The sequence below is a fragment of the Pelmatolapia mariae genome, linkage group LG13, assembly GCF_036321145.2.
Source record: "Pelmatolapia mariae isolate MD_Pm_ZW linkage group LG13, Pm_UMD_F_2, whole genome shotgun sequence".
In the NCBI taxonomy this organism is placed as follows: Eukaryota; Metazoa; Chordata; class Actinopteri; order Cichliformes; family Cichlidae; genus Pelmatolapia; species Pelmatolapia mariae.
This window is the reverse complement of record NC_086238.1, coordinates 21,699,434-21,715,169: the sequence shown is the minus strand read 5'-3', so window position 1 is coordinate 21,715,169 and position 15,736 is coordinate 21,699,434. Positions and strand designations below refer to the sequence as shown.

The 15,736-nt window shown below is 39.7% G+C and overlaps 1 protein-coding gene across 1 annotated transcript; it reads right to left on the bottom strand.

Moving 5' to 3' along the window:
• Positions 1 to 83: 83 nt before the first annotated feature.
• Positions 84 to 11,961, bottom strand: pcgf6 (polycomb group ring finger 6). Its single transcript, XM_063492194.1, has 10 exons — positions 11,494 to 11,961; positions 11,130 to 11,229; positions 10,113 to 10,209; positions 7,974 to 8,029; positions 7,820 to 7,879; positions 7,130 to 7,247; positions 6,365 to 6,392; positions 5,847 to 5,945; positions 1,926 to 2,012; positions 84 to 1,807 (listed from the first exon to the last, which is right to left on the bottom strand). Exons 1-10 carry the CDS (start codon positions 11,566 to 11,568, stop codon positions 1,757 to 1,759), a joined length of 771 nt encoding a protein of 256 aa, XP_063348264.1. The 5' UTR covers positions 11,569 to 11,961; the 3' UTR covers positions 84 to 1,756.
• Between the last annotated feature and the right edge of the window lie 3,775 nt (positions 11,962 to 15,736).

Genomic DNA, 15,736 nt, shown 5'->3' with positions numbered 1-15,736 from the left:
CTAGCTCCTAATCATGTGTTAAGCAAATAACTGTCACCACATGCTTTCTATAATCTAATGCAGGGGTGGTGATCATAAGGCTTGGCTTTGCTTGGAAAAGACTCCAATCTGGCTCACTGCATGGCTTTGGAAAAATAGTTAAGTAATAGAAAATCAAATGATGGAAAGTTCCTGTTTTTTCACTACCTACCATAGAAAAAATATTTGTGAATGATTTTACAAGGTGATCTGGGCAACCAGAACCTATTCTACAATTTTACACGTTTATTTCTTACAGTGAAAGCCCAAAAAGTCATGCTGGCATATTTCTTTCATTTACTATAGCGGCTTTGTTTTTTTTAAAAACAAGATGCATGGTTAAAATCGTCCCTTTTCTTATATTAAAACATTTCAGAGACTAAATGAGCAGTTAAACCTCTTTACACTGACAAAGAGGGGAGTTTGACCTTGAGACGACAGTTGTGATTTGCCACTGTATATATGACTGACTTGAACTGGAACGGTCCACTTTAAATGCAAAATGAGTTTGACGTCCCTGAGCTACAGGCTTTTATTGCACAGTATGTAGTGGCAGCATGTGCGTCACTGGTGGAACATTGACACTAGTGTCATTTCCCGCCCCAACAGGAACCATTTAGGTTAGGTGTACTGTTTATGGACAAGTGGCTCCATAGTGTAACGGTTTATACGTTTGCCTAACGACAAGCAATTTCACAGATTTGAGCCCAGAAGGAGAAAAATCCTTTTGGATTTTGCATATGAAACTATTTAATACGCTAAATTATAAAATCTGAACAATTTAAAATGTTTTTGTTGTTTTTTTTTTTTGTTTAAATACCATACCCACCCTTTAGTCCATCCATTCAGATCTTTCTAAATCTCTAAAAACAGAGATCAAGGATGACTCAGGAAATATTTCTCAGTTGTGCTTTTATTAATTCAACCTGACAAAAGCAAGTACAAACATTTTTTTTGACAAACCATAACAAAGACTTTATACAAACTCCCTTTAAATAACTGCTTTTGTACTCAAAGTATTTTTCAGCTGATCAGTTTTTTCTATTAACAGCAGAAGGAAGTCAACAGCTCTTAAAATAACTATCAATCTCTAAGAAGCAAGCGTTAACATACATAAATCTTTGGTAGTGGCAGTCCTTTTCTTGCAGCCCTTTAAATCACAGCTTTGTAGTCAACATAAAACATTAAAGACAATCCCTGGGTTGCAAAAAGTTGGGTAAACTAGACAGATGCTGCCTATATTGCTATAGCAGCTTTAAGAGTTTCAGATCTATTCACAGTGGTTCAGTCCAGTTTTCGCTACAGAAACAGTAGCAAACAGTTTTAAACAAATCTTCAAACAACAGCCTAGCAGGAACAGAAATGTGTCATTTTCATTTATCAGGTCAAATTCATGTTATACACGTGGGTACCACGTAATTCAGATGGATGTCATCTGTGTCCAGCAGATTCGTGGTAACTATGAACTAAAGATAATCATCTTGTTTGTTAAAAGTTCAATCAAAACAGTTCATTTTCATTCCAGTCTGCTCAATAAAGAAATAATACATTAAAGTTTGCCAGGTGCCAAATGTGGCTATGTTCAGGTTTGAATTTTATATGTTTTGTAATCAGCTAGCAACAATTCATTAAAGTCTAATATCCAAGACCTTTATGAAGACACGAGTCTTATAAAAAGAAACAAAGACCAAAATGTCAGTTCAGCAGTTCAGATCATGGCTAAATCCACGCCTCATATTTAAGACTGGGAGGGCAGCACCAAGCCAAAGTGTAGCACCAACAAACCATCCTGGAGGAAAGACAAACAAAAGCAAAGTGATTACTCACAGGATGATAACCCCCAGCCTTCTGTAAAACCTCCAGTGTTATTACAGGTTAGTCCTACTACGTGCTTTTCTGGTTCTAACCTGTAGTGCATCTTCGCCCACAAAGTTCTGTACTTCTTTGAGTGACTGGTAGTGATCTAGGAGGTGATCTCCACAAACCACATCTACCTGCAGGACACACACAGACAGCATTACAGACCATCACAGTGATGTGATTCCAAGCGAGAACATTGGGTAAAAATCAAGGCATTCAATCCAGACCCCCAAGCTGAGGTACAAAATTCTGGATTTGCAGTTTGTAACAGATCCTGACAAAGAAAAAGACCTTCAGGAGGAGTGTGGCCATATTTATCAGGAGGAAAGGCAAAGTCTTTAATTTCGAGAAATCTGTACCAACTGTTAAACACGATGGCAAAAACAGCTTCAGTGGTTTAGATCTGAAAAAAGTTCAGGAAGCTTTGAGAAGGCTGAAGTTGGGACCTCAAACCTACTCACAATACAAAGCCTGTATTTAAGTCCTAGCTGTGCTAGGAAAGCAAGCATTTTAATACAAATCCAACAATCCTGCGCAGAAGACAGGTCAAACATCCTACCAGTTATCTTACCACAAGTATAATTTGGACTAGGGCTGCACGATTAATCGTTAGAAAATCGCGATCTCGATTCAAACTTATGTGCGATCTCATTTCCAAATGACAACGATTTCAAAAAAAAAAAAAAAAAAAAAAAGACGACGACGATTGTACCGCATTTTGATCCGGGACGTAATCTGCATGAAAACAAGCGCTCACTCTTCCTGCTCAACAAATGACAAGGGCGGAGCCTTATACCACGTGATACAGAAGCTGTGCCGTGATGCTCACATTGGCAGGGAAAAACAACGGAGAACACGTCAGGGATGACGAGAAAGTGACAGGAGAAAATTCGTCCCGGTCAACCACCCAAACATCAATAACGGGAACCTTATACAGCGCTTCCCTATACACGTCGAACTCCCGCAGGCACAAAGAAATTACGGAGGCTATTACTTATCACCTGACCAAAGATATATCAACACTGTGCAAAACGAGGGATTTAAGAAAATGATCAACACCCTAGACAAACGCTACACAGTGCCGTCCCGCAACTATTTTTCTATTGTTGCACTACCTGCTCTGTACACGCAGTGTCGAGCAACGGTGGAGGAGGAATTTCAAGCAGTACAACATTTTGCGGCAACCACAAAATGTGAGGCATTTATTGTTTTTATGTTTATTTATTGTTTTTATGTTCAGTTTCAACTGTTACGAAGTTGATGTGCAGTTAATAAGTGCAATAAATATTTATACTGGAAAAGAAAATCGTGAGAGAATCGTGATCTCAATTCTAAGCAAAAAAATTGTGATTCTCATTTTATGCAAAATCGTGCAGCCCTAATTTGGACACTTCTCAGTAAACGCAAAATAAAGAAAACTTTGCATCAAATTCATGAGTTTTTTCCCCCTTCAAAGACATAAACATACTTCAAAGAAATGATTCTAATAGCGACATCGCCTTGACATTTCTCAGTGTGTAAACTTTGGAAGCAGGACGTAGACACCGGGCAGTTATAAATTAAAGCGCAACAAGATGTAAAAGCTAAGGTGAACCTCAGACTGTTGGAACATCTCCTTCATTAAAAAGTGACCTGTAGGTTTGTCCAGACAGGAAACCTTAGTGTCACACTGAGGCCAGGAAATCAGTGTAAGCTGCTAATCCTCTCCCCTGTGTTACTAAATACAAAACGTACAAATACCTTAAAACTCTGATCACACTTAATGTTTCTCTTCTGGAAATGAGGACAATTCTGATATTAAGTTTATATATTTGCAGCACAAGCCATCTCCTACTGCAGGTTCACTACTCTGAGACAGAAATATGGTATCACTGTTCTAATAACTAGACTCTAATCAGATTACAGTTTTATTTAAGGACTCTCTGTTGTCCTTTAGAAGCCGGCAGCCTGCTGAGTTTTGACCTGAGCTGCTGAGTCGTCAATGTTCAGCTTGTATTCCCTGACGTGTACACGTGCACTCCTCATTCCTCTTATATTTTGATGTCTGGATAACTTTTCCACTTGTCTCCCATCAAGATGAACTGTTGGGAAGTTCTCATCAGCCAGTGAAACTGAAGAAGCCTCGTAGAAGAAATGGGAAACATCGTCCAGACAATCCTGATAAACACTCAATAATTCTCATCATATGGCTTTTAGCAGAGCTCAGACAGACAATGTATGATGGTAGTTACCGGGTTATAACAAAGACATTACCGCGCCACCAAACACTCCTCTCTCTCTGTGGTTGGAAGTAAACAAATGAGTTGGAAAATAAAAAGCCGACAGCTGTGCTAACCAACACTGTGTTATTGTTAATAAGAGCAGCTGTATGTTTATGTAGAATACATTTGAATGCAGCAATGTGTGACCACATTCTGCACTGAGGTGTGGACGGTACCACGGGAGGAACCAAAGCTAAAGTTAGATAAACTCAGCAAACCAATCTGACACTGTGCGCGTTTGCAACGACATACACAGCACAAAGTGACGTTTAAAATATGATTTGATAAGTGAAGAATGTGATTAACAGCACAGGAAATACTTGTTTGGTCATTGAAAACTGAGCACAGGTAAACAATGTTCTCCAATAAGTTTCTGTATTTTGGACTAGTCGACTGGTCTAATCTTCTCTCTTGTTTAATCCACTAACAAATGAGTCACCCTCAACATCCCTAGTTACTCTCAAGATATGCAGTAGTGGTGTGCGGATCGATATTGAAATATCGATTCTTCCGATACCAGTAATTTATGTTCTAGAATCGATTCTCATATTAAAATATCGATATTTTAGTACTTTGGGGTAAATTTGTAGTTTTTCATTAACAGGAACACAATGGAAAGAAACTATGTCATTCGGATCGTCTAAATTGGAAGGAACTACTTCCTCTTACGCCTTTCATAGTCATATGTGAAATACGGCTGTATAAATGTGTTGCAGCCCCTGGCGTGCGCACTCAATGGCTGAGCGTAAACGGAGTCATGTGAGGACGTATTTTACCTCCACAAACAGCCAAAACGCAGTTTGCGATACGTGTGGCAAGACAGTGAGGTGTTGTGGCAACACCACTAACCTCGTCAAACACCTCAGAGTAAATCATATCACAGAATATGACGAGCGTATGTTGAGGCCAACTGAAGAGGAGGAGTGGACAGGTGCTGCTAGGGCGAGACAGACGTCTCTCACGGAGTCCTTTAGTGCTGCAGGCAGGCAACGTTTTCAAATAGCGCACAACTTCAAGGTTTTTTTTTATTTTTTTTTTTATTTCTATATGATAATTCTGCATTATTAAGCAATAAGAACAAGTAGTCTGATGTCCTGTAATCATTATGAAGCTACATTATTATATTATTATTACAATTACATAATACAATTATATATGAAATACAATGAAACATTAAGTTTTTGTATAAAGTATCGGTATCGGATCAGTATCGTCGATACCACCCTGAATTTTACTTGGTATCGGATCGGAAAGGAAATCAGTGGTGTCGCACATCACTAATATGCAGAAATGCATCTCTTGCCCCACTGCAGCTAATAAAGGGTCCGGTGAGTTTATGTCAACCAAATATCATTAAAATAAACTGCAGGAACAAATCAGAGCGTCAAAAAGCCTTAATGCTGTAACATTCCTGGAGAGCAGGTTTCCATGCAAAACAAACCGATTCAATGTGCATCATCCTCCACAGGTGTATGCTGCCCTGAAGTGTGCAAAATGATTGAGAATACATTTCTTTGTTGGATCATGCATTTCCTGTCTGCACGCCCTTTGACAGCCCTGTGGGCTCATAGAGTCTTCCTAATTTAGAATAATATCCACACACTTGTCATTCTGCACAAGTGTGTGGACGCTAAGTTCTATTACTGTCCTGCTTCCAAGTCTGTAAGTGTGCAGTCTTGCACCGAGCTGTAAGCCTGGCAGATTCACCTGGCAAGATGGGCTCAGCTCCATCTTCCTCCTGATGAACAGCTCCACGTGGCGAACGGTGGCCTCACCTGACACGCGGACATACCGCCTCTCCAACGGCTAAATGGGAAAACAGAAAGTGTAAAAGACACATTTATAACACCAAGACAACATTTTCACCCTCTGTAACTCTGACACCGATTTCTTGGTGTTAAACGTTACACTGAAACTGTAAGTGAGATACTTTTTGCTCACTGTTTCTTGTAGCCTAGCCATGTCATTGCCCCCTGCCACCACCCACACAAAACCCCAAACTAATGTTACAGTAAGCAGGCTTGAAGTTAGTGAGGAACGTGCTGCAGCTGCCAGCATTGAGTCCTAAAACACGGGAAAAGATTGAACCATTTAAACTTTGTACCCTATAGATATATGAGAACCACAAAGGAAAACATGAGACACAACTAGCCTTTAACAGGTCCTGAAATCAACAGCCCATAAGTGTTATAATCATCTAAAAGCCTTCATATTAAAGACTTTACCTTGTAGTTGCAGATGCCCTCTTCAGCCCTGAAAACAAAGAAGAGATTCAAGAGATGTTCAAGTTTTTGGCTGTAAAGAAGCTGTCAGTTTGAGACAGTGGAACCACCTGCTGGTATTTCTATGTAAGTGCACAATAAACGGTTCATTCCTAAAAAACCCATGTTTAACTTCATTCATCTCAATCGTTTTTCAAATCAGATCTTTAATGTAGGTCAGATTTGAGTATCTGGATGTCAACTTATCTATAAAACGAAAACATTAAAATCGCGTTCTGCTTGACCTGGCTGCAACTGACGCTGACACCAGATTTAAACAGCAGGGCTGAAGCACTGTCCAAATATGACTGAAGCACAGTTCAAACCACCTCCAATTGGTTTGGATTTTTCTAAAAATAGTATTTCATTTGTTTGTTTTTTGTTTTTTTCCCCACCAGTACAGCCTTTTTAAATTCTATAAATCTCCCCCCCAAAAAAGATTTGGACAGGGTGTCTAAACAAAGCCTTGAGATGTGGAGCCAAAAACTAAAAGCACCCATCCTTTTATGAGTCTCTCATAAAAGCATAAAAAGATCATCCACCATCTTGGAATACAGCCGCTGACAGCAGTAACTGCTCTAATCAGGAACCACAAAGCAGTGACTGAACTCTCAAAACAAGAGCTAGAAAGACTGACCACAAGTAAATTGATTGGGAACAGTGTTATTCTCACTAATGATTAACAAATAATAAAATAAAAACAAACAACCATACAGTACAAATGTTTACCCAACAAATTCCAGGAGCAGAGACACATCCAGCTCTGGAGGAACGGTGAACACAGACTGAGGAACGTTGTCCTTCTTCTGCCTCTTTATAACAGCAGGACATGGAGGGGAGACGATCACTGCAAGAGAGGAAGGAGAACCCTCAGCACTGCTGTGCTCCTTCTTTACACTTCCAGTTCTTGATCTGTAAATCTAAAAAGCATTTTTACTCGTTTCTAGTCTGACATTACTACGCTTAAGGAGTGACACAGGCTGCACAATTATAGCACAGCTCTAAAAATGTCAACCCTTAGCACTCCGTCTATCTTAAAGTAGCCCTTTAATGAATTCAAATCAGGATATGAGAGCTGACAGAGCAAACATCCACAGCAACAGAAATTACAGCAATACATCAAATTTGGATTTTGCATTTCAATCATAATGCATCATCAGCAGAAGAGAAAAATGTTTGAAAATGAGCGAGAGGGGGGAACGCTGAGGCTTCAGGCTTCTCTTGGAACTGTGTCTATGTTTAACATGACAACCCAGTGCTGTCAAATTATAAGAGAGAAACGAAGAAGAGCACAGCAGCTCCTCGTTAAACACAAAACTGTCAAAGGTCATGTGGTCAGTTATTACTTTAGCTGGTACTTACATATTGTATATTACAATGTATTGGCCTTACTACACTTCAACAGTTGAAACATGTTACCTGGTTTTGGTACATCCAGTCCTCTCTCTTTGTAAAAGTTGCACATTTGTTCTCTTTCAACTGCATTTTTCGGGGGAGCAAGAGAGAGATCACATTAAAATGTGGACTGGAAAATGCAGCACATCAAATATGCTTCATATGCCTACATACTTACGCTCTTCCAAGAAGGGAACCATTTTATAAACTATATCCTGAAGTTGTCTGTCGGGCCTGCAGGGAAACGAGACAAACCTGTGAATCTCATATCTCAATGCATACTCATATTAAACATGGCTAAAGGTTCCATTGGGGAGGTCAATGCGTGTTCAAGTAGTCCCTGGAAAAAGGCGAGCATCCCTTACCGCATTTTTTTCACTAGTACCTACTCAGCTTGAATCGACTCAGTTTTTAGGGTTTTTCATTAGGTGGTAGCACCTGGTATCAGGTAGAGCAGGGCGAGATGACCAAAAATATTTATCACAATATACATTTGAAAATTTGCGATAACGATATAACTGACGATATAATTTACACCAGACAAAATACTTTGCAACTCCACAACTTTATTAGTGCAAAAAAAAAAAAAAAACAAACAAAAAAAAATCAATGTATTTTCACTTAAACAAGCAGCTGTTTTTTATGTGCATTAAAGTTATATAAAAATTTAACAGTGCAAATGCAAAATCCTTGCTGACAGTTTAACCAAAAGGCATTTCCAGTGGAAATTGGCCGACATATCCTCAGCATAACCATGTATAATATCCACAAAACTTAAAAAGAGGTTATACACACACAATACGGTAATATTATGTTGAAGCACAGTACGTATCACTCCGTGAGGCTCCTGCCTACGATAGCCGTAATGCTCCGACAATCCATCAAGCGGTGCGGCTTCGTAGCTTAGCAAAGTCGTACTAAAACATTTGACAGGTTTTCGAGCGCCGTGTAGCACATAAAATCGTTTCGAGGTCAGTAAACACAACCAGAATTCATACACAAGGCACACGGGATTATAAGGGGCACTGTCGATTTTCAGAAAAATCAAAGGATTGATTTTAAGTGCGCCGTATTTTCCAAAAACCACGGTAATAACGACGGCCCGCTAGCATGCTCTACCAAAAATAGTGCTTTGTTGTGTATCTGACCAGCTCCACACTGAAGTTGCAGCATTTTTACAAACCAATTCTGGTTCATCCGTTTCATTCAACGATCTGCTCTCGCCCTTCTCATTCTCCGTCGCCGCCATGCTTTTTCCGTCATGTGCGCATGAAAACAAAGGCACTGCGCATGCGCGTTTTACCCATATTCTATCGCGATATTTCATTTTCTTATCGTTGCCCAACATTATACCGGTATTACCGTCAACGGTATGATATGGCCCAACCCTAGTATCAGGTACCTTTTTAGTGCTTACTCAGCCAGGGTTCCACGTGATTTGAATGATCTGAAATGTGACATCAAAAGACTGACTGGCTAGCCAGTGGCATCATTCGAGTCATGAGAGCGACTCCATTTTTGGAGTCATTTTTGAAACCCGGCTACACAAAAGCCAACACTGTGCTCCCAGAGTCTGACAAAAGTCCTAGACAGAGCAGCAAGTATTCCATCACCTCGATGTCCTCCATTGTTGTGTTGTGTTTGTGTTATGTACAAATGACGTGATGGGACTTTTAGCCGCGCTGCTATAACAACCCCACGCACATTTAGGAGGTAGTCAATTTTAATGGAAAACAACCAAAGCTGAGTCAAGTTGACACTAATGGAAAAGAGACATTAGTTACACGGCTCTAGGCTCAGGCTGCTGGGGTCACTGTGATACACTGTAAAGCACTCATTTCTTCTCCACTCCCTGATTTCAGTCCTGTCCCAAAGTCTTGAGCCACCCTTATTTCATCATATTCTGCTATGAAAATATGAAATAGTTTCAGTGATGTTGTTTTTTTGTTTTTAATAAATGTGCACATAATGGTTATTCAGCATATAAAGCACTTTACAGATGGAACTGCATGGCAGATCAGCCTCATACAATACAAGACAAATCAACATGATTGGCTGAAACGCAGCACCAAACCATGACAGGCTGTAAGAACTCACTGTTGTACCTCTCTCCTCACCTGCTCTGTACTCTGTACAACCATCTGAACCAAAACTGTCTACTTAGGATTCATAACTCCATAAGACCTGATAGTACTGATCTGGCATAAAAATCTGCCAAATCACAACATGAAGAGCTACTTGCTGTGCTGACCCCTTTTGAAAAAGCACCTGAAAGTTGCTTAGATGATTCCTATATGACCAGAATAGTCAGACTCACCTGATGTTGTAAAGAGGTTGTGTCTGATGGACAACAATGCTGCATGTGGGACACTTGTTGCTGTAGAAGAAGTGCTTCACAATGCAGCTTTTGCAAACTTGGGGAGGAAAAAAAAAAGCACAAAAAATACATTTTAGACATCAAATACCCATTTCTCACATGACCACAAACATTTTTAAGCATCATTTAAATTTGTGTGAAAATTACTCGTTATCGTTAAGCTACAATGCAAACAGACACTGCTTCATATACATATTTCATGTATTTGTGGCATTTATCTCTATTATCTACAGTAATTATCTACAGCAAATACCTTGAGCCACTCTTTATTTCTTTAGATTTTGCTTCCAAAGAGCCTTTTTTTTTTTTAATTTTTAAAGTGGTCTTGAGCAATAGTTATCCAGGCTTTCTGAATTCAATGTGTTTCACTCGTTTTCAGTTAAGCCCTTCTACCTTACCATTTTCAGGGAAATGAAGATCTTGTCAAAAATGATTAAATTAAGTATTGATCAAATTTTGATCTCCCACGCATTACTGTCTGGAATGCATCTGAATGGCAACGGCTTCATATTACAGCTTGACAGTGACCCCAAACACTGTGCCTCCCGTGGATCTCAACCTCAATGCTGCTGAAGCACTGTTGGATCATCTTGAGAGAGACGGAACAAAAGGCAGCCAACATCCATAAAAAGGTTTGAATCTAACTTCAGGAAGCCTGGAGAACTATTTCTGAAAGTTACTTAAAGAAACTACAAGAAAGCTTGCCTATAGAATTAAGGTAGTAGATCAAATATTGGCTTTCAAGCTTGTAGCAATTGTACAAATTCTTTTTTGCCTTATATACTGCATTTCCATGTATATTTGCACATATTCTAATACATGTATGCACCTTTTTATCATTTTCCTTACATTTTTTGTAAGTTACAAGACTTTTGCACAGCACTGCATAAATGCTGATACAACCATTATTCCCACCACATTAAATCATTAAACGCAGCAGATAAAGATGTAACTCACATGTGTGCAGACACTCTGTGATGGTGGTGGCATCTATTAGGAACCCACAGCAAAGGGCACAGCGGATGTATGGATAGAACTGATTAAGGGGGAGCGTGGGCTGTGGAAATGTAAACAAACCAACGTAAATGATTACATAATTTAAAAAAATCACTATAACCTTATAATTACTATGCGTCAGCTACTATTTATATTAACGTGTACATTTCGTGTAGTGCATTGTTCTGCTAAGTTCAGTGGGCAGGACAGCTCTTGAACAGTAGATTTAACTGTCAGAACAGCATGAAAAGCCGCCTCCATTATGAATAAACAGCAGGGGGGGGGGGAAAAAAACACAGGCGAGGGAAAACACCTGTAAACGCACCTCGTCCTCGGAGTCGCTGTCTGATGCGTTCGCTGACCCTTCATGACTCCTGCGACCTAACGGAGGCGATGACATTCCCGCTTCAAAACCCTTCACTCGTCTCTTTTAGTTACGGCCAAAATGGAAACTTAAACAGCTTCCTCTGGCTAAATTTCAGCTTTGCACTAACGAGCGAAGTTTTCTTTAAGTCTGGCTAAACTTGTTGTAAGTTAGCCACGCTTGGCTAGGCGGCTAACGTTAGCTGGCTTACTACATGCAAGACCAGAAAAAAAAACGCACGTGAAAGCGGTAACCGTTTAGCAGCTAGCGTTACTGAAAATGACTAAGTAAAAAACATCCTTCAGACGTACTAATGCCTAAAAGTTACATTTAACACAAAACGATATCACGTCCTAACTTAATGCACTTTGTTGCTTTCTTCATGCTCATATAAACAACTCAATTTCCCTCCGCTCGTGTTCAGCGAATGGCGACTATATTGCAACTTCCGGTCTGGGTACTTCAAAATAAATGTCATCTGACCCTAGACTTGGGCATAAATTATACATAAAACCTATTCTTTTCTTTATCACTAATATATAATTAATATACTGTATTGAATATATAGTGGCTCCCAAGTGTTCTTTAAAGAAACCTTCAACAAACAATTGTATGCCTGTCTTTATGCGTTTAAGTAGCTGCTGTTGTTAGAAAGCATCTGAACCTTCACAGACTCTGACTCAGCTGGCAGGTTGACATGTATCCGTGAATGACTCTGAAAGTGTTGTAGCGAAGGGTTGACTGCCCTGTATGAGATACTCATGGCTCATGGAAATAGACACTTTGTAATGAATCAGTGAAATTCCTGTTAATCCTTCTGCACAGAAATTGGCTGTAATTCATTAGGCGCACAGCAGATGGTGCTCCTGAGACAGTCTTCAATGAATAGCTAGTAAAGGCGCTGAACGGCTAAACTAATTACTAAAGCTCCATCCACACGAAATAAAGTCCAAGCAATGTAGTGACCAGAGATCATAGAGAGAAGGTTAACTATTTTCTTTGCTTGACTGAAACGTGGCAACAGCCTAAGGATTTTGTTTCACTTCATGACTCTTCTCCATCTGACTTTGTTTACATCTGTCAACCTCGCAACTCCGGGCGGCCTCGAATATCCAAAACTAAAGGACGCCAACTGGAACGTCTGTTCAAGAAAACCGGACTTACCATACACAAAGAAATGTATAACAATCATATCTTGTTGTATAAGGACTGCATTGCTTCAGCCAAATCTGCATACTATTCTGGTTTAATCAGTTCTAGTGAAGGTAACTCCAGGTCTCCCTTTTCATTGTTTAGTAAAATTACAAAACTCCTACAGAGCTAAGTTGTTGGTGGATATGAGCGATTTTATGAGTGAAAAACTATATAAGAGAGTTGCTAAAGTCAGCAGAGTCCATATGAGAGGGGAATGAGTCCTTGAGAAAGTTGTTGCCTCCCAGCTTCACTCATACCTCAATGACCATAATCTCTACAAACAATTTCAGTCTGGTTTCCGCCCCAATCATAGTACAGAAACTGCTTTGTTAAAGATTACTAATGACCTTCTGATGGCAGCTGATTCTGGTCTTTTAACCATTCTCATCCTTCTTGATCTTAGTCCGGCATTTGACACAGTTTCTAATAATATCCTCCTGAACAGATTAGCATCCATTGGCATTAGTCACACCCCCCTTGCCTGGTTCACCTCATATCTCTCAGACCACACTCAGTTTATCCAATTTAAATCCCACTCTTCAAGTCTCTATCCTGTTTCTGCTGGTGTGCCCCAGGGATCAGTATTAGGGCCACTTTTATTCATTATCTACATGCTCCCTTTTGGCCAAATATTCCAAAAATATAATATTAATTTTCATTGTTATACTGATGACACCCAGCTCTATATTTCCTCCAAACCTAATTCATCCCTTCCACCTATTTCCCTCTCAAACTGTCTTATGGAGATCAGATCTTGGTTGCCCTCCAATTTTCTTAAACTTAACAGTAATAAAACAGAAGTTTTACTTGTTGGCACAGCCTCTACCTTAACCAAATCTCAGTTTCCCCATTAATATTGAAAATTCCCCCATCCTTCCTTCCCCGCAGGTAAAGAGTTTGGGTGTCATACTTGACAGTACTCTCTCATTTCAGCCTCACATTAATTACATAACCCGGTCTGCATACTTTCACTTACGTAACATTAACCGACTTCGTCCCTTCCTTACTCCCCATGCTGTTGCCATCCTTGTCCATAGTCTTATTACTTCCCGGATTGATTATTGCAACTCCCTCCTATTTGGTCTCCCCAATAAGTCCCTCCATAAACTTCAACTTCTTCAGAATTCTGCAGCTCGGGTCATAACTCGTACCCCCTTTAGAGCACAGGTGTCGAACTCCAGGCCTCGAGGGCCGGTGTCCTGGAGGTTTTAGATGTGTCCTTGATCCAACATAGCTGATTTAAATGGCTAAATTACTTCCTCAACATGTCTTGACGTTCTCCAGAGGCCTGGTAATGAACTAATCATTTGATTCAGGTGTGTTGACCCAGGGTGAGATCTAAAACCTGCAGGACACCGGCCCTCGAGGCCTGGAGTTCGACACCCCTGCTTTAGAGACTATATCACCCCAATTCTTCAACAGCTTCCCTGGTTGCCCATAGAAGTCCAGATAAACTTTAAAATATTAGTTCTCACATTTAAGTGTATTCATAACCTTCCCCCTCCTTATCTCTGTGATCTGCTTCATATCACCACAGTTTCCCGCTCTCCCAGATCTTCATCTGCCATTCATCTTGTTGTTCCTTCTGCTCGCCTTATCACTATGGGGCACAGAGCTTTCAGTCGCTCTGCTCCTCGGCTCTGGAACTCGGCTCTGGGTCACCAGAGACAGTAACTGGGACTGCTTATGAATCGAGCGAGGTGCCTGGAGTTCCAGATTTGAAGAAAACAAGAAGAAATCCCAAAAGCAAATATCTAAGTGGGAGATTAGGGAAAACATATTTGTGTGAAATATTTGCCCATAATATGGTGTAAAAGCAATTATTTTCCTCTGCTATTTTTAACGATATCTATGAATACACCTATGGGTGACCTGGGTATTTACTGTCAACATGCTTTTAAAAGCTACCAGTAATTCAAGTTTATATACATCACAGAGGTGTTGTTCCACAGTTGTCATTGAGAGCTGTTAATCTCCATGATAATCTCCATGATAAAGTCTTTGTGTGAAACTTGTACATGTTATTGTTATTTAAGTAACTACAAGAGAAAAAAAAAAGTTTAACAAAGTCCACACATAGCCTTCTGCGTTAAGTCACCTTTGTTTCCAAGGTAACATAGAGATAAGCAGTCCTAATGGAGTTACATGTTGCACTGATATGACCATCACAGTTAAGACATGCTGTTATAGATAAACCAAAGCAGCATTTAGAACAGACCTTACATCAGTGTTAGGGGCCTAGTGTTAATGTAGCACCTCTCTGAGTAACATGAACCGGAAGGAACCACTGAACAGGAAAGTAAACATCACTACTTTGAAGGCACACGATCAGAAATAAATCTGTAGAGTTACAGAAAGTACTCTCAGCTTACTTGGACTTTATCCTGTAATTTTTTTTAAAAACAAAACAACAAACAGAACTCGTCAGCTAATTCACAAAAAAGGTTTTTTCTGTCATTTTGTGAAATACCAACAGTGAAAACATATTTTTCTATTTTTTAACGGTTGAGCTCAATGATCTCTCAAAACAGGAATTGTTTTCAGTTATGTTGTCGTTTACCTATAGGAAATGTATTTCAGTAGAGATGGGAACTGATAAGAATTCAGCCATCCTGATTCCTTATCGGGTCACCGGGTTCTCATTGGCTCCACTCTCAGAGTCACCGTCGTCACTAAGCAGTATATCAGGCATTCATGCAAATTAATTGCTTGCTGTGGATGTTGTCTGTGCACACTGGAGCTGTTTCTGCTCTTATCAGTGTTGTTGTTCTTACTAAAAAGTAACGCAGTATGTTAAGTACCTACTCCAAGGAGAAAGTAATTCATTACAGTACTCATGACATTACTATCACATTCCTCCATAAGAGACCTGAAGCACACTGTGTCACAATTAGCATTTAACAAAATAAACCTAAAGGCCATAGGCTAAACCTACACAAATCCCAACCCTAATGAGAACACAGATATGATCTTTCTTCTGGTATTTAGATATGAAAACAATGATAAAAAC